The sequence below is a fragment of the Agelaius tricolor genome, unplaced genomic scaffold (genome assembly GCF_023055355.1).
Source record: "Agelaius tricolor isolate 1412-34295 unplaced genomic scaffold, bAgeTri1.0.p SCAF_38, whole genome shotgun sequence".
Classification (NCBI taxonomy): Eukaryota; Metazoa; Chordata; class Aves; order Passeriformes; family Icteridae; genus Agelaius; species Agelaius tricolor.
The window spans coordinates 3,894,947-3,913,731 of record NW_027269298.1 but is presented as its reverse complement, the minus strand read 5'-3'; the positions used below and the strand labels follow the sequence as shown (position 1 = coordinate 3,913,731).

The 18,785-nt window shown below is 52.6% G+C and overlaps 1 protein-coding gene and 1 long non-coding RNA gene across 13 annotated transcripts in view; one reads left to right on the top strand and one right to left on the bottom strand.

Moving 5' to 3' along the window:
• KCNT1 (potassium sodium-activated channel subfamily T member 1) overlaps positions 1-15,747 on the top strand; it is an 81,799-nt gene extending 66,052 nt beyond the window's left edge. For 7 of the 12 annotated variants that reach the window (XM_071454174.1, XM_071454184.1, XM_071454179.1 and 4 more), the window contains 15 exons: positions 169-407; positions 2,140-2,356; positions 3,372-3,477; positions 3,560-3,732; positions 3,929-4,000; positions 4,269-4,403; positions 4,621-4,732; positions 4,985-5,086; positions 5,157-5,240; positions 6,103-6,231; positions 6,555-6,575; positions 7,364-7,667; positions 9,238-9,300; positions 11,761-11,845; positions 12,238-15,747. In XM_071454174.1, the coding sequence (XP_071310275.1) occupies positions 169-407; positions 2,140-2,356; positions 3,372-3,477; positions 3,560-3,732; positions 3,929-4,000; positions 4,269-4,403; positions 4,621-4,732; positions 4,985-5,086; positions 5,157-5,240; positions 6,103-6,231; positions 6,555-6,575; positions 7,364-7,667; positions 9,238-9,300; positions 11,761-11,845; positions 12,238-12,358 (1,963 nt within the window). In that variant the 3' untranslated portion in view covers positions 12,359-15,747. The remainder of the gene's footprint in view (positions 1-168; positions 408-2,139; positions 2,357-3,371; positions 3,478-3,559; positions 3,733-3,928; positions 4,001-4,268; positions 4,404-4,620; positions 4,733-4,984; positions 5,087-5,156; positions 5,241-6,102; positions 6,232-6,554; positions 6,576-7,363; positions 7,668-9,237; positions 9,301-11,760; positions 11,846-12,237) is intronic. The other 5 variants (XM_071454178.1, XM_071454183.1, XM_071454175.1 and 2 more) reach the window with 4 other exon arrangements.
• Positions 15,748-16,165: 418 nt separating this feature from the next.
• On the bottom strand, positions 16,166-17,462 carry LOC139603377 (uncharacterized). Its single transcript, XR_011683666.1, has 2 exons — positions 17,296-17,462; positions 16,166-16,630 (listed from the first exon to the last, which is right to left on the bottom strand). It is a non-coding gene; the product is annotated as an uncharacterized lncRNA (long non-coding RNA).
• Between the last annotated feature and the right edge of the window lie 1,323 nt (positions 17,463-18,785).

Below are 18,785 nucleotides of genomic sequence, written 5' to 3'. Positions count from 1 at the left end.
TGCATTCCACAGCAGCAGATAACCAACCATTGGTTACATTTTGTTCCTGAGGCCTCTCAGCTTCTCAGGAAGAAAAATCCTAAGGAAAGGATTTTCCATAAAAGGTGTCTGTGACAGGAGGGGATTTTCCCCAGCTGGGAATGCCCAGCCCCTGCTCCATCCCCCCAGGTACGGTGTCTGCCTGATCGGCATCCGCAGGGAGGAGAACAAGAGCATCCTGCTGAACCCCGGCCCCAGGCACATCATGGCAGCATCAGACACCTGCTTCTACATCAACATCACCAAGGAGGAGAACTCTGCCTTCATCTTCAAGCAGGAGGAGAAGCAGAAGAAGAAGGGCTTTGCGGGCAGGGGCAGCTACGACGGCCCCTCCCGGCTGCCCGTGCACAGCATCATCGCCAGCATGGGTGAGTCGGGGGGCTCAGGGGGCAGCAGGGGCCACCACACCCCCCTCCATCACCTCCCCCGCCTTTGGGTTTGTTTGGGTTCATTTGGGTTTGTTCCCTCCCCACATTTGGGTTTATTTTGTGATTTGCCACGCTCCCCCCCTCCCCCAAAACCCCTTTCCACGCTGTCTCCCAGCCATCTCACCAGTAAAACACACATTTCCTTGCACTCTGCATGCTCTCAGCAAGCTCGAATATCATTATTAAACCTCGTGATGCCCATTATCATTAAGGGTATTTGCATAAATGCCCCAAGCCTGGATTTAGGCCCCAGTTATTTCCAAGGCTGGAGGAAGAAATGCCGTGGGGCACATCCTAAATCACGTTTATGGTTCCCAAGCCGTCGTTCTCCCTGCAGCCAGCAGTGCATTTGTGCAAGAGAAAAATACCATGAGTCATTGCTTCCCTCTTGTATCTGGGGAGAACAAGTTTTGGAGGAGCTGAGCCACACGAGCACATTGTATTTCAAGCAAATAATTTATGTGTTTGTACTCCTGAGCAGCAATTTGCATAGATTATCCCCCAGCAGGCCTCGGAGCGCTTTGCTGAGCGCTGTTTGTCACAGCTCTCCTCGCACAGCTCCACTCAGAGGGACCTTTGGCAGAGGTGATGAGAGGGACAGACAGACGTGACGTGAGTGCCAGCAGGGCAGTGGTGTTTGGCAAGGCCAATGTCTGGGCTCTGCTTCTTGGGACACTCCATCAATGTGTTTGGTTTTTGGAAGCTGCTGGAGGACAGGATGAGCAAGTCTGTCTTGTTGAATATTAGGAAGAATTCCTTCACAGAACAGGCTGTGCACAGGGCAGTGGTGGAGTCACCATCCCTGGAGGGATTTAAATCACCTGTAGATGTGGCATTTGGGAACATGATTTAGTGACAGGTTGAGAGTGCTGGGGGAATGGTTGGATTCAATCTTAGAGGACTTTTCTATCCTTAAGGATTTTGAGATTCTAAGGCCTGGAGCTGCTCAGGAGGGATGTGGGAGGTTGGTGAGGGCATTGCTGCCTGCCTGCCTCTCCCTGGGCTGAAGGGACATCCACAGGGAGGGCAGTGCCAGGGCAGATGTGGTTCCTGACCTGGCTGGTGTCTCCCAGAGCCCGTGAGGAGCTGTGGGCAGGAGTTAGGCTGCAGGGCTGTCCTCTCAGGGGCACGTCAGCATGGCAAAAACTCCTGCAGAGCCTGGTTTGGCAGTTCAGGAAGCAGCAGGTGGGTGAGTGGTTCAGCTGGCCATGGAGCTGTGAGGGGAATGGAGAGAGGGACAGCCCCAGGGACAGAGCTCTACTAGAGCAAGGAAGGCTACTGCAATTAAGATTGGAAGGGCATGGGAGAGGGCTATGATGAGGTTGATTAAGAGAGGGTAGTTAGTCATGGGAGATGGTTTGGGTTAAGCTAGGGAGAGGATTTGAACCTCTGAGTTAAAGGACTTAAGCCTTTTGCATTTTCCAAGCTCTGCCACGCTAGCTGGTCCTTTTCTTGGAGTTCCTTTTCCTGGTTCCTCTTCTGAGCCCTGGGGAGATGCTGCACACAGGTGGAGGCCACCAGTGGGGGCTTCACCTGCGCTCCCCGTGCCCACCAACAGCTGAGCATCATCTGGGCTGTCATCCCCGTGCAGGGCATGGGGACAGGAGGCTGTCGTGACATTTCCCCCCCCTTAGAGCGTGTTTGCCGTGCTCCCTCCCCGGTCTGTGTCCAGGTACAGTGGCCATGGACCTGCAGAACACCGAGTGCCGCCCCGCCAACAGCAGCAAGCTGGCCCTGCCCGCCGAGAACGGCTCGGGCACGCGCCGGCCCAGCATCGCCCCAGTGCTGGAGCTGGCTGACACCTCCTCCCTGCTGCCCTGCGACCTCCTCAGCGACCAGTCCGAGGACGAGATGACGCAGTCGGACGAGGAGGGCTCGGCAGTGCTGGAGTGAGTCGCTCTCTCTTCTCTGTCTGGCTCGTTCCAGTGGGACCCGGTGGGATTCAGGTGCCTCTGGGTCATTGTGGCTGTGTGGTCACCAGTTGTTGTGGTGGTGTTGGGGTCCCCAGGGTGATGTGAGAGATGAGAATTGACTCCAAGTTCTCAGAAGGCTGATATATTATATTATATTATATTATATTATATTATATTATATTATATTATATTAATCATATCATACGATACTATATTATATCATATCAACTATATATATAAATATATACTATATTTATTATATTATATTATACCATATTATATTACATTGCATTACATTACATTATATTATAATTATATTATACCATATTATATTATATTATACCATATTATACCATATGATATAATACCATATCATATCATATTATATCATATAATATCATATCATATTGTGAAAATGATATAGTAAAACTATACTAAAGAATAGAGAAATGTTACATTAGAAAGCTAGAAAGGAATGAATACTAAAAGCTCGTGACTGACCAGTCCCGACAGAGCTGGACCGGGATTGGTCCTTAAGTTGAAACAATTCACATGCTGGGTAAACAATTCTCCAAATCACATCCCAGAGGAGCAAAACATGGAGAAGCTGAGGCTTCTCTTCTTGCCAGGAGAAGAAATCCTGGTGAAGGGATTTTTCATAAAATGTCACAGTGACATGGCTGCACCCAGTTTGCTCCAGTTTCAGAGGCTCTGGGACCATGGCACATGGTGCTCAGGGGTGCCAGGGGTGCTCAGGCTCAGCCCCTCCTGGCTTTTCCATGAGCGTTCTGCTCCTGCATCTTTACAACCTCATGGCCCTTTGCATAGCAAAAAATACTCCTAAATATGTAAATTCAGGGAGTTCCCAGCTGCTGCAGTAGAGTTTTGCAGGGCATTTGCCAGTGTTGCTGTTGAATGTTTTCCCCAGCATCTGAGCACTGGATAAATGGCAAGCTCTCCCTGTCCTCACACAGATTTCTCTCTGCTGCAGGTACGTGAAGGGCTACCCCCCAAACTCACCCTACATCGGGAGCTCCCCGACCCTGTGCCACCTCCTGCCCGAGAAAGCCCCGTTCTGCTGCCTGAGGCTGGACAAGGTGAGCAGGGGCTGCGGGGGCTGCCTGGGGCTGAGCCCCCAGGACGTGTCCACTGAGTGCTGGGCTGTCCCACCCCGCACAGGGCTGCAAACACAACAGCTTTGAGGACGCCAAGGCCTACGGGTTCAAGAACAAGCTGATCATCGTTTCCGCAGAGACAGCGGGGAACGGCCTCTACAACTTCATCGTCCCACTGCGTGCCTACTACCGCTCCCGCAAGGAGCTCAACCCCATCGTGCTGCTGCTGGACAACAAGCAAGTACTTCTCCAGGGGTGTTCTCCCTCCCACAGAGCCTCCCTGCATTGCCACGGGCAGCTCGTGCTGTGGGGTGGGAGTGTGAGGGAGCAGTGGTGCCGTTGGGTTCCTGGGCTGGCTGGCACTGGGGTTTTGTGTCTGTCTCTGCTGCATGGATGTGCTGAACCACCTCGCTCTCTGTGGCTCTCCCCCCAGGCCTGAGCACCACTTTCTGGAGGCCATCTGCTGTTTCCCCATGGTTTACTACATGGAGGGCACCATTGACAAGTAGGTGTTCCCACAGGTGGCTATCATGCCTGAATTGCTGCATTTACCCCAGCCCAGACTTTTCGGTCACCCCGTGAGAAGCCCCAGGGCTGGTAGCTTAGAGCTGAGCCCACCTTGGGCTTCTCGAGTTGTCAACCCCTCCCTGGGAGATGGGAGCAGGTGAAGAGCAGGCTGGGAGCAGCCTGGGCTCGCCGTGGAACCCCTGTGCTGCTTCCCTGTGTCGTTTCCAAGGGCTGACCCTGCGCTCTTCTCTTTGGGATCTGCCCAGCCTGGACAGTTTGCTGCAGTGTGGCATCATCTACGCCGACAACTTGGTGGTGGTGGACAAGGAGAGCACCATGAGCGCGGAGGAGGACTACATGGCAGATGCCAAGACCATTGTCAACGTCCAGACCATGTTCAGGTGAGGGTGACCACTGCTGGGGACAAGACCAGGACGGGTGCCAGTGCCTGGGGTGGTGGCTATGGACAGTGGGACACAGCTGGCACTGGGTTTGCTGCAGGAAGCAGCATGTAACCAGCTGTTTCTGACCTCAGGCAGCACAGGGATGACTGTGGTGTTCCTCAGGCTTTAAATCCTCTGAGACAGCTGCAGGACAAGAGATCTCTTTCCATTGCAGGCTCTTCCCCAGCCTCAGCATTATCACGGAGCTGACCCACCCCTCCAACATGAGGTTCATGCAGTTCAGAGCAAAGGACAGTTACTCTCTGGCCCTTTCCAAGCTAGAAAAGGTAAGAGGAGGCTGTTCTCTGCACGGGGGCCTGGGAAGTCAACACTGACAGTGACTGACTATATCCAGAAAACCCAATAATGTCTCACACATTTCCATGGAGAAAAACACCCAATTTTTCTACAGCACAAAGATGCTGCCCAGGTTTCCTCCTGCCGCACCCACCAGAAACATTACACCTGTGCCCTCCCATTGCCATGAGTCCTCTAATTTTCTGTGCAGTCTGAGCTCAAACTTCCCTTTTTTCTTGCAGAGAGAGCGAGAGAACGGCTCCAACTTGGCCTTCATGTTCCGGCTGCCCTTCGCCGCCGGGAGAGTCTTCAGCATCAGCATGCTGGACACGCTGCTCTACCAGGTGAGACACAGCCCTGCAGCTGGGGCATCCCCCAGGGAGCAGCTGAGCCAACCTTTCCCTGCTTTCCCAGTCGTTCGTGAAGGATTACATGATCACCATCACTCGGCTGCTGCTGGGCCTCGACACCACGCCGGGCTCCGGGTACCTCTGTGCGGTACGTGCTGAGTCCCTTGGGCTAAAACCATCAGCCAGGGGGGCCTGGATCTGGTGGCATCTGTCACCCTGTGCATGGGGGTGGGGGCTCCCCTCCTCTCCAGATCTGGGGGGAAGCAGTGTGGGGTTGTGAGGGCCCCAGGATGAGGTGAGAGATGAGAATTTGACTCCAGGTTCTCAGAAGGCTGATTTATTATTATATGATATGATATGATGTTATAAGAAACAATATACTAAAACTATACTAAAGAATAGAGAAAGGATACAGACAGAAGGCTAGAAAAGAATAAATAATAAAAACCCATGACTCCTCAGAGAGTCTGACACAGCTGGGCTGTGATTGGCCATTAATTTGAAACAATTCACGTGCTGGGCAAACAATTCTCCAAATCACATTCCAAAGCAGCAAAACATGGAGAAGCTGAGGCTTCTCATCTTGCCAGGAGAAGAAATCCTGGCGAAGGGATTTTTCAGAAAATATCACAGTGACAAAGCAGCATTGCCAGGTCATTGTTCCCCTCCATTTTGGGGAACCTCAGTGCTGCCAAAAGCCCAAGAGCTGCCAAGGACCAAACTCCTTGTTTTGAAGGCTGAGGTCAGAAATGGCCGCTGATTTTCTTGTGGAAATGACTTTTGGGATGGTCATGGATGGGCTGGGGTGGAGCTCAGGAGGAGCCTGAGGTGTAGTGGGGGTCCATGCTGTCCTGCGTTGGTCCATCTGTCCCTGCGTTGGTCCCTGCTGTCCCTGCGTTGGTCCATGCTGGCCCTGCATTGGTCCATGCTGGCCCTGTGTTGGTCCATGCTGTCCCTGCGTTGGTCCATGCTGGCCCTGTGTTGGTCCATGCTGGCCCTGTGTTGCTCAGATGAAGATCACTGAGGATGACCTGTGGATCCGGACGTACGGGCGCCTCTTCCAGAAGCTCTGCTCCTCCAGTGCCGAGATCCCCATCGGGATCTACAGGACAGAGTCGCACATGTTCGCCACCTCCGAGGTAGGGCACGGGCTGGGAAGGGGCTGTGGCACCAGCCAAGCTGGGATCCAGGAGGGTGCTGGTGCCTGGAGCACCTCAGGCCTGGCTGCAGCAGAGTGGGGAGGGGAGAGCAGGGGAAGGGGAATTTTTGTGTTGATTTCGTTCGAGCGGCTGCGCTGGGTGGTGCTGTCCTGGTTCCCCAGCTGGGTCAGGGTCTCTCCAGGCAGTGCTGGATGTTCTTGGCTCTGTCACACCCTGGGCACCTTGGGGAGCAGGGTGGGCACTGCAGGGCTGCCCTTTGCTGCACTGACTCGTGGTTTTCCCTTCCTCCTCCCCTGCTGCAGCCCCACGACATCCGAGCGCAGGTGAGTGCCGCTCACGCCCGGCCGTGCCCCCCGTCCCCACCCCTGGCTGAGCCCTGGGCTGGCTCTGGCCACGAGAGCCACCCCCTGCTTTGTGCCAGCACTGCCCTGCCTGTCCCCATGGAAGGGAGATATTGGCTGAGACTCAGTGCCCTGATGTAATTAACTGGGATCAGGAGCAAGGGAGGCAGCCAAGATCCCTTTAAATACCTTCAGTGTTCAACTTTGTAAGGAAGCAGTGACAGGGAGCTGAAAGTTGACATTTAATTAAATGCAACCCAGCTCCTTGAGAGGCTTTAAAAGGCTTTATTAATAAATTCCTGCTCACCAGTGGGGATTGCTGGGTCAGACATTGTGGCAGCACAGATGCTGTAAGAGGGAAGAGAGGGAGATGAGGGCACAGCTGTTCCTGGGGCAGATATCCCAGAGGTGATCCTGTGTGAGGTGCCCACAAGACTCCCCTCAGCTTATCCAAGGGAAGCTGTGGCTGGCCCATCCCTGGAAGTTCAAGGCCAGGTTGGACAGGACTTGGAGCAACCTGGTGTGGTGGACCATGGCAAGGAGTGGGCTCCTTCCAATCCAAACCACTCTGGGATTCTGTGAAATCTGCCAGCCCAGTGGTTCCTGCAGTGCAGAGACCAAGTGCTGGGAGAGCCCACTGGGGTCAGAGGAAGGAACCCAAAGAAACCCCAAAAGAAAATCCCACCCCGTGGGAGAGATCCCACCGTGCCAGGCACAGGCCAAAGCCCCCTTGGCCACCCCCCATCCCGCGTGACCTGCTGGGCTTCTAGTCACAGATCTCAATCAATGTTGAGGACTGCGAGGACACCAAGGACGTCAAGGAGCACTGGGGCATCAAGACGAGCCACCACCGCAACTCGTGCTCCAGCGACCAGTCCGAGCACCCTCTGCTGCGGCGCAAGAGCATGCAGTGGGCGCGGCGGCTCAGCAGGAAGGGCAACAAGCACTCCAGCAAGACGGCCGAGTGGATCAGCCAGCAGCGCCTCAGCCTGTACCGGCGCTCCGAGCGCCAGGAGCTCTCCGAGCTCGTCAAGAACCGTATGAAGCACCTGGGCCTGCCCACCACCGGGTACGGTAAGTGCCGCTGGAGCGCCGCTGCCTCCCGCCCGCGGGCTCCTCAGGTAACCCCGGCCCGGCCTAACCCAACCCCCCTGAGCCAGCCTAACCCCACGCCAGCCTAACCCCATGCCCGGCTTAGCGCCGAGCCCGTCCCAGCCGGGCTGCGCCTCATCCCCGGCTTGCTTGTGCTTGTGCAGCCCCAGGCTGGGGTCCCCCCACGCAGACCCCCCTCCCTCCCCTGCCACCCCTGGCCAGCTGCAGGCAGCCCCCCCATCTCTGGGCTCTGGGATGGCTCCAGGCAGGAGTTGGCAGTGGCAGAGTGGCCCTTGTGCCTGCAGCAGGGCCCGGTGTCCCCACACAGCCCCGTTTGTGCCCCACTTTCTGGCCATGCAGAGACGGTGGTTCAGGACAACCCGGCCCCAGGTCAGCACAACCCTTGTGCCCAAGAGCCCCCGTAGTTTGGCAGGGAGAGGCCCAACCCTGTCAGCTGGCGCTGCCCCCTTTTGTAATGGACTTTAATCTGTCATAAACTCTTTGTGGAAACCTCTCGGTAGCTGCAGGGCTGAGTTGCTTCATTGCGTGTGACACTGGTGTGTGGCTGTGACAGCCACGGCGCTCAGGGTCCCTCTGTGCAGCCACATCTCTCGTCAAGCTTGACCTGCCCGTCGGTGCTGGCATCTGTGTCACCCTGGACAGCTCCCAGCCCTTGGTTATGACAAAGTCTATAGCCCACAGCTCCCTTGGTTTTGTTGGTTTGGTTTTGTTTTCTTTTATTTTCTTTCTTTCTTTGAAGCCATCCTGTGCTGCTGCTTGTTTGCTCCATCCTCCAGGAGTGTCTGTCCACCCCCTGCCCACACTCAGGCTGGCAGTGAGCCCCAGTGGGATGGGAGCTGATTTTGGGGGTAGCATTCCTCCTTTCCCATCCTGGCTTTAGGCACAGGAAAGAGGAGGATGAAGTGCCCAGAAGTGCAGTGCAGGAGGGGTTTGGAGTGGTTTGGAGTGGGGGCCCAGGGGTGGTTGTGGGCACTGCCAGCATCCCCAGGGAGAGGGGCAGGAGAGCTGGAGTGTGGTGGGATGGGGCAAGGACAGGGACTGCAGGCAAGGCCTTGCAGTGGTGTACCCCTCTCTCCTTTTTTCCCTACATTCCCAATCCCAGCAGTTTCTGTTGCAGTTCCAGGGGGGCTGTCTGGCCTCACTGAGGCTTGGGGCACAGCTTGGGGTCAGGTCAGGGCTGGCATCCTTGTCCTGGCCCATCTGGCAAATTTTGGTTGAAGTAAACTGGGGGGAGCTCTGGCAGGAGAGGGGACAGTGAGGGGTTCAGGACAGGGACAGCGGGCACAGCGTGGGGACCAGCAGCTCCTTGGGCATCCAGAGGTGCAGGGACTGTGTGTTGTCACCTTGTGTCACCGTCAGTGTCTGGACACCCATGGAAATCGTTGCTCTGCCTTCTGCCCCTTTCCTTTTTCTTTTGCTCACGTTTTGGCTGCAGCGCAGGAGCTCGTCTCTGATATTTGCCAAACCATGGCTTGCTGACCTCTCTCTCTCTCTCTGTTTATGTCTGTGCCTTTCCCTGTATGTTCTGTAGAGGATGTAGCAAATTTAACAGCCAGTGATGTGATGAATCGGGTAAACCTGGGATATTTGCAAGGTAATTCCCTTTCCCTGGGAGTCCCGCGTGACTCATGGCGTGCAGCGTACAACAAGATCATGCCAGCTAAGCCCAAACCTCACCCTTGCCAGTTTTCACCTTAGATCCCCGAGCTTTCAGCACTAATTTGTTGGGTGGCGTTGGAAAACCAATCAGTGTCCTGTGGTGGTGGTGCAAACGCAGGGCTCTGCCTGATCAGGGAGACAGAAACATCAGGGACCCTTTTTTAGCTCAATTCCTACAGGGAAATCACAGCCCTTGGCTTTCATTAACAAAACCCTCCCTCCATGGCTCTGTGAGGGGGTTTTGGGCTGTACAGCCAGTGACAGCTTGAGGAGGGGTCAGGGAGGGGGACAAGTGCCCCAGAGCTGCCTGTGCATGCTGTGATGAGATGCTGGAGCTCCTGCTGGGTCAGCCACAGTCCAGGGCAAGGCAGTGCTTTAAAAATCCCTTTGCACCCCTTGGTTTGCCTTCCTGGACCCCTCTCCAGCATTAGAAGACCCCATTTTGTGACCAGGGGCGCTGGGCTCAGCATGAGGGAGCAACAGCAGCCACAGGGGCCACTGGTGCTGCAGCCACCCCGGGCACCTCGTGGGGCTCTGTGGGACCTACCAGGCTTTTCCATCTTTTTTTCACCTTTACACCAGGGTACAACATGCCCTGGAAAAGCTCCTTTTTACTGCAGCAGCCCCAAGATTAGCAACAACCCATCCCAGCTTCGTTTTTGGCTTCACTAGCCCAGGCTTAAGGTGAAACGTCGGCATTTTCCTTACAAAGTGTGTCCTCCATCAGCCAGGCAGCCCCAGGCCAGCAGAGTATATTGCCTGGGGCAGCGGAGGGGCAGCAATATACTCGGTGGGCTCAGCAGGGCCTGGCTTGGCTGCATGGGGTCAGGAAGCTCCCATGGGGCAGGGAAAGCTGCCCAGAGCCAGAGCCCGGCCCCACCTCCCTGTCACGTCACCCCCCGTGTGTCCCGTCGGGTCCCAGGGTCTGTGTGCCACCCCTGCCCTGGCATTGCCACCCCCACCCCTGTCTCCCTGTAAGGCTGAGCACTGGGATGGCCAAAACTCCCCTGGTGGCCCCAGGACAGGACAGGACACACCTGGCCCAGGCTGGGGGTCCCAGGCAGCACCTCCCCGAGGGTGGTCCCAGGTCCCCCTGGCTGCAGCACCTTCTGTGGTCTCAGAGGGGACAGGGGTGTGTGTGAGCAGCCCCACAATGGTCTGGTGTCCCCCTGCAGGCACTGCTGGACGTGGCACAGCCCCGGGGATGCCCTGGGGCTCATCTGGGTGTGCCCTGGCAAGGACACCTCGGGAGGAAGCTGTTTGTATTCCTGTGCTGGGTGCTTGTGGTGGCTGGAGCTGCATCTGAGGGCTGGAGAAAAGCAGTGCCAGGCTGATCTGGCACCCGCTGGCATTGCTGGGACAGGAGACCCTGGCTGTGCCCACCATGGGGCAGGGGGGTCCCCCATGCCAGGCAGGGATGGGGAGGTGGGAGCAGCAGGACAGGCCAGAGGAGCAGCCCCAGCCTGGAGTTAATGCCCATCCCAGGGCCGGGTCCCGGTGCACCCAGAGCAGCTCCATTTGCTCCATTTGCTCCATCTGCACCTCAGAGGGGCCTTTCCAAAGCCTGGAGAGGTGTCCCAGTGAGAAGCCTTGCAGTGAGCTGGTGTCCCCCCGTGCTCCTCATGCTGCCCCCGCGTACGTCTGTCCGTCCCCTTCCCACCCTGTCCATCCACACCCCATCACCCTGTCTGGAGATGGTGTCACCTGTCGCAGCTTCCACCCCCCCTGGCACCCGCAGCCTCGCACCCCCATCCATTTCACCATGATCTTGTTCTTGGCTATTTCGGGGAGCACAGGGGCCCCCCATCACTGAGACCCCCTGTTTGCCCCCGTGGGTGCTGCTCTTGGTGGCCCTGAGCCCCCCTGGGATGTCACTTGGTTCAGAGCCATCCCCAAAATGGAATCAACGGCTCTGAAACTCCATGGAGGTGATTCCCCCTGGGCAGGGGAAAGGAGCAATCCCTGCACTAATCCTGGGCCTGGATGGAGCCAAATTGAGTAACTGAGGGGGAGAGGTGGGCAGAGCACTGGGGTGGCCCTGGGGGGGTTCAGCTGCCCTGGGCCAGTGGTTGGACTTGTGCTGTACCTGACACAGCAGGACTAACCTGTTCCCTCTTTTGCACTGCACCAAGGTAAGACATTCACTTTATTTCTGGGGGGAGTGGGGACTTTGAAGAGTTACCCAGTCCCCTGGGCCGTGCTGTGGTGGGGAGAGCCTGGGGAGGTGACAAGGGAGGTGGCAGAGACATTCTTGGTGCCCTCCTGGTGGCAGGGGCATTGCCCACGGCTTCTCCTGGTGAAGGGACCCATTTGCCTGGATGGGATCTGTCACCTTGCCTGTTGGGGTGTCTCTGGGGGTGTCCCTCCCTCAGCAGCCCTGCCCCTGCTCTTGCAGATGAGATGAACGACCACCAGAACACCTTGTCCTATGTCCTGATCAATCCCCCCCCGGACACGCGGCTGGAGCTCAATGACATCGTGTAAGTGTCACCTCACCCTGTCCCCACACTGCCCCCATCCCGTTATTTCCTAGGATTTCTCATGAATACCCACGGGTTTTGCCTCTTTTCCAGCCCATTCCAACTCCCTGTGCTCCTGAGCATTGCCCAAACCACCCCAGCCCCATCTTAGCTCCCATGGGGCACTGTGGGATTTTCCTTTGGCTACTAAGCAGCTGAGGAATAACTCCCGATCATTTATTCTATTATTTTATGGCATTTACATGAACACCTCTTATCATTTAACACCTTTCATCCGAACAACTACCGTGCTCTGCAAGCACCGCATCTCCCCGGGGCATCCCTGCGCATCCTGGCCTGAATCCCGGGGGGAGCTGCGCTGTCCAGCAGCGTGACCAGGCTGTGTCCCGCAGGTACCTGATCCGCTCCGACCCTCTGGCCCACGTGGCCAACGACGGCCACAGCCGCAAGAGCAGCTGCAGCAACAAACTGGGCTCGGGCAACCCCGAGACGCGCGACGAGACCCAGCTGTGAGCGCCGCCCGAGGGCGGGCAAGGACAGCACGGCCCGGCCCGGCCCGGCCCGGCCCGGCCCGGGGGAGGCGCTGCTGCCCGCGGTGCCCCGCAGGAGGCGATGCCCAGCCTGGTGGGGGATGCCCAGGCCGGCCGTGCCCGCGGGAGGGATGCCCGGAGCCCCGGCACAGCCGGACGCAGCCGGTGGCCGTGGGTGCCCCCGGGGATTTTAACTTTTCTACCGATACCGCAACTAGTGAGAAAGCGTTCGCTGGTGCTGGCGGGACGGGGCTGAGCCCAGACAGCGATGGGAGCAGGGCTGTGGTTGGAGTCAGCCTGGAGGGTGCAGGTTGGTAAAGACGAGAGGAAAACTGCACCAAAACCCTGCTCCTCTTCCTCCTCCTCCTCCTCCTCCTTCACCAGGTGTCCCCCAGGGTACCCAAACTCCTGCTCTGTCACTCACGTTCTTTATCCTCGGCTGGGTCTCTGTTCTGGGTGGCCACGAGGACTCTGGTGGCCGTGGGACAGCCGGGATGGAGGGGACAGGGCAGGGCAGGGCCCCCGTGCCTTGGGGCACCTCACAAACCACAACACAGCAAGAGCGGGGCCAGCTCTGTGACAGAGCCTCGGGGCACCTCACAGACCCTGGTCACACCAAGCCCAGGGCACCGAGAGTGGGGCCAGCTCTGTGGCAGAGCCTTGGGGCACCTCACAGACCCTGGTCACACCAAGCCCAGGGCACCGAGAGTGGGGCCAGCTCTGTGACAGAGCCTTGGGGCACCTCACAGACCCTGGTCACACCAAGCCCAGGGCACCGAGAGCGGGGCCAGCTCTGTGGCAGAGCCTTGGGGCCGCTGGGTTTGTGTCCTGCTGGGGCTGAGCTGCCTGGGGCATTGGGGATGCTGGGCTGGGGGGGCTGTGCAGGTTTGGTGGCTCCACTCGCCCTTTCTGGCCAGGGCAGTCTGGGGTCCAACCTTCCCCCCGTGTGTCCTGGCCGTGTCCTGCTGTCCTTCCCCTCCCAGGTCACAGCTCGGTGACACCGCTATGGCAGCAGGTTCTGCCTGTCCCCCACAGCCACCCCTGGCAGCTCCAGCCCCCCCTGCTCGGCTCTGTCCCCTCTGTCCCCGTGGCTTCCCCTGCAGCAGAGGTGCATGAACGTCCCCCCCACCTGCAGGGACCTGGCACCGCCACAAACACCAGACGTGTTTCCGTTCTGCTTTTGCACATTCTACAACTTTGATGTGGAAAGGGTTTATTTGACTGCCAAGTGAATAACTGAGTTGTTAACTTTCTATACTTTCATGTTCATATCTTACAATTCCAATGTGATTCTTTTTTCTTTTTTTTTAGCAAGGAGCTTGTAAAGCACAACATGGCCATGAAATCCCATCAGCTTCCTGCACTCACTGAATGGTTTATTGCCATTACCATTCACTGTTTGCTCCCCAATGCACCCCCAATCAATGTTTACAAAGAAAACAAAAAAGAAAACAAACCAAAACCTGATTTCAGTGAGTTTTAAACAGCTGGGGAGCTGCCCCAACCTGTGGGGATGTGCTGCCCATCCTGCCCATGGCCCTGAGGGAGGGCAGAGATGCCCAGGGTAGGACCAGTGCCAAGGCTGGTATCACCTCGAGAGGGGGTTGAGAGAGACCTGCTGTGCCTGGATGAGGTTTGGGGTCCAGCTTTTATTTTTTTTTTTATTGTTGTTTTTTCCTGAAGTGCCAGGCAGGAGCCCCTGAGTGGTGGCACATCCCAGGCCCAGTGAGGTACCACAGGTAAAAGCCAAGAGTGCACCCCTCCCATCCTGCTGAGCTGTGGGCACAAACAGAACTGTCTTTAAAGCTTTTTGGGTTGTTTTGATGGATTTTTAATGATTAGTTTCGGATCTGTTTGGTTTAGGCAGGCACAATGTTTTATTTATTTCTGTTTGCAGCTTCACATGCCAAATATGTCATTTAAAAGTGGCAAAAAGAAATTATAGGCTAAAAAGTGGGTGTGGTTGAAGTACAAAAGGACACGTGGGCTCTGTGCTAACTCGAAGCCTCAGGATGCTCAGATCGTGGAGTGTGAATGTATTTAATTTTCTGAATTTAATATGGATCATTTTCCAAACCCCACTTTGCTTTCAAGGGAGAGTAGAGCAAAGCAGTATTACAGGTTAAAAAAACCCCAAGCTAGCAAACAAAGAAAAGCCCAGCCCAAATAAAACAAAAGGCGTGATTATTTGAATATATTTACTGAGAACATTTTTATTATTTTTTGTTTGTTTGGCTGCGAGCTGTGCGTGAGAGCACAGGGAAGTGAGTGCAGCTCCTCAGCTCAACCCTCCCATGGCAAGAAAATTACATTTCTTTTAACAATTACTTAAAATTTCACCCCCAGCCCTGAGCAGCCAGGTCAGCCTTGTGGCCAAACCCAGGGTCTGTGTTCCAGAGGCTCCACTGGCCACGGTGCTGGGTCCCTCCTTCCTCAGCGGGCACACACAGCTCCTCCCTGCCCTTAATCCGGGGAGAAAATGATCCCAGGAAGAAACCATGTGCCAAAAGGACTGAGGCCTCTGTGTGGTTTGTGATGTTATCAAATGCCCTGGATTTTCCTGTATTTTGACAATGCTTCTGTTTGTTCAGTGTACAAAGTCCCTGCATTTGAAACGGAAGCTCCGTGTACAAAGCCTCGGGTTCCTCCTCTGGTGTAAATTTCCAGCCGACCTTCCCATGGGATGGGGAAAACCCTGTAAATACTCACCTGTGGCCAATGCAAGTCTGAGAAGCAAGGGTTCATTTTTCTAATTCCTTAGCCTCAGTTACAATACTAATGTAAAAACAAAAGCAGTTTATTTTTCTAATGGTCCTGGAAACGTTGATGCAGCGACAAAGAATCGTTCCTGCCGCTGAAAGGGCCCACAAGGAGCTTCCATGGGAGCAGGAGAATGCCTACTGCTTCCAGCCATGGAAAAATCCCATTTTCTGCAGGAAATAGTTGTGTTCCAATGCAGAGACCTGGCAGGCCCTGGGGGATGCAGAAACGAGGACAGCGGGGATGTTTTGGGGTTTTCCAGCAGCGGCTCTGGCGCATGTTCCGTGTCCACTAACGGTTTGATATGGACTAAACCCACATATCCTGCATTAAACTCAACTACTCCAACCAATGTTATGAGCATATTTATTTCCTGTTATCCCCCTTTTTATTTAACCTCTATAGAACAGGACAGTTTTATTCCGAGCTCAGCTCCTGCATGGATTTTTATCAGCAACAGCGACTCCGTGGCTCCTCTCGGAGACCGAGCGCCGGGAGCGGCTCTGCTGGGATCAGCCAGCCAGGGGAGAGGGTTTTGTACAATCCTTGTGAAGATGCTTCACATTTCTGTAAAGATAAATGACAATAAAAGAGCTGCATGCAGCAACAGGAGACACTGCTGTCTGATTTTTCTGTTCCTTCAGGGAATCTGTTTTAAAACAGCCATAGGAAGGTGTGGTTTAAGCTGAGGCTCAAGGCAGCTCTTCCCAACTTTAATTTTTAACTTTATTTTCAAACTCTTTGTGCATTCAGGCACAAAGGGCCTGGTGTGGTAGAGAAGCTTTTAAACATTATTTAATTCATTTATTTAATCCTAATTTTTATGATTTAATAAATGCATTAAATTTTGTATGTATTTAAGGGGATTGTTTTTAACTGACGTTCAGCCAAGATTCAGTACATGTTCTTCTACCTCCCAGCACTTCAAAATTTGTCACTGGCTTCAAAGTTTCCGAGGTTTTCAGGGAAGATCCCAACATTTCTAGAGCATGCTACACTCACACACAAAGATTTTAGCTTGGACATCAAATGCAGGTAAGCAGAGATTTTGTTTTATTCAGCATTTTAGGCAAATACTGTAAAAATCGATTTATTTAAAATCCTACAGAAGGACACAGACAATATCCCTTAAATAGGAAAGATCATTCTGGGCTGAACATACACGTGAGGAACTGGAAGTAAAAGTACAGCAGGAAGCCAAGTCCCTGATAAATTACTTTTTAATTATTGGCTTTAAACCAGACAAATCTGTACGTGGAGAACAAAATCCTCTTGATTTTCCAGGACATCCAATTGCAATGATTACACCCAAAATAAGGTGATGTTAACACCAGCAAGAGCAGCTCTCAGTGGTTGAAAACCCAGCCAAGGCTGCAGAACAGGATTTAATGCTCTGCACAAGGGGATTTCAGCATTCCCCAGCAGTGGATTCTTCACTTTTTCCTCTTGTTCCACCTTCCACAGCAGCAGACAGAGAAAAGAAGAGGAAATAACTCTGCAAAATGAACCAAAATGCATTCAAATATTTGCCCCAGTTGAGGAAAATCAACTTCTAACACTACAAATTCCTTGTAGCAGATTAAAAAAATCTAGAGCACTAAAATATACATAAAAAATAATGGGGTTGGTGGGGCTGGGAAACAAAAAGGAAACAAAACCCAGGAAAGATTTTTTATTTTTGCTGTAAATTCAGTTTTTATGGTTATTCCCTGGGAAACAGAGTCAAAAGAAAGAGGTTTTCCTTTGCTAAGATTTCCAGGTAATGCCACAATAATTTGGGAAGGTTTATGGGCTTCAAACCATTCTTTCAAGTGCCTCATTTGAATTTTAACAAATGCTGGATATTGAATATTTCATGATCCCCGCTGCACACACTTCCCCAGAGGTTTTTTTTTTCCCCTCCACTACAATAAATGTGTTATTTCCTAACAAGTTCAGAGGGATGGATCAGAAAACTATGACAGGATTTCAGCACCAAGATAAAAGTGAATTTATATTTAGCACAGACAAATAAATTAAATCCACCCTGTAACTTTTACAACAGGAACGTACCCGTGCTCAGCACAGGCTGGAGAAGGAAGGGGCAGAAAATTCCAGTTCTGGAATGGCATTTTCCTTAAAAATTTGGGTTAATTTCTTTCAAAGAAGAGCTGAACTTACCACTTGCAGCAGAAGAGTAAAAAATGCACCTTTCATAGGCCCATGGGAAGCTTGAAATCTTCAAACCCTCTAAAACCAAACCAAGCCTCAACAAACCTGCAACAGAAAGCTCAGGGAAATATTATTTATATATATATATATATATATATATATATATATATATATATATATATATATATATATATATATATATAAATTTATATTATATTTATATAATTATAATATTTATAATATTATTTATATATAAATAAATATAATATATATTTTTATATATAAATATATATTATATATAAAATATATATAAATAAATATATATTTATATATATATAAATATATATTTTATATATATATATATAATATATTTATTTTTAGAGTAACAAAATTTAAAAACCTGTAATTATTTTTCACTTACTACACGGTAAGAGAAGTCTAATGTCTGAGTGGTAGCCTGGAATTAATTGTAAAATTTTTAATGCATTGTGGAAAATACACCTAATTATAGTGGACTATATGAATATTCCAATTTTCAACTGGTCTGAAGAAGTTTATATAATAAACTTTCACTTATCTGAGGCATACAGCCCCAAAATACTCCCCAGATTTCTTCAGTTCTGCAGATGAACAGCACTAAAATGGTACTAAATTTCTCCAAAATCTTTTTGGAGTGATGTCCTTGGAGAATCCCAGCACAGCTTCATCCCAAGGATGCTTGGCATGTCCTGACCCCCAAACCCATCTCCCTCAGCCACCTGCCTGTCCCTCAACTGCTGAAAGTTAATTACATTTAACCCCCTAATTAACTGCAAACCACTTAATTGGATAAGCACAGCAGCTTAGTCCACATCCACAAGGACTGCTCCATTCCAGGGGTGGGAGCAGCAGCAAATTCCCAGGAAAGTCGGCTCAGAGTGAACAGGAGACACCTCATTGTTGCTATATTTAAACAATAAATCAAATAAAATAGAAAGTGAAGGGGCTTGGGGTAGTCTGACACAGCTCCAGTCATCAGTTCTGGGATTTGAGGGGGGAAAAAAAGCAAAAGGAATGGAAAATTCAAGTCCTGAGATCACATTTCTGTCATTCTTACTTCAAATTGCAGCCCCAAACTCCAGAGATTTCTACACTCAACTCCCCAGTGCAGTGGAGACAAAAATCACCTTTATTTTCTTGGCACCCTCAGCCCTCCCAGTGTAGGTGAAGGCTTCCAAAGTAAATCAGTATTTTCCAAATTATTTTGGATTATATTGGCTTGAAACTCTTCCCCCAGCTGAGAGCAGGATGAAAATGGGACAAAACCACACCAAGTACAGATGCAAAGAGCACATGGAACACACAGACTGATGGACAGAGCTGGAAAGGCACAAATTGCACTTAAAGCACTTTAAAGATGTACAGTCTTGGATTTGTTAGGAAGAAACAGAGAGGGCTCCCAGACAGAGCTCCCACCTCCTCCTCCTGCCCAGGAAGCACAGGCAGAACCTCTGGGAGCA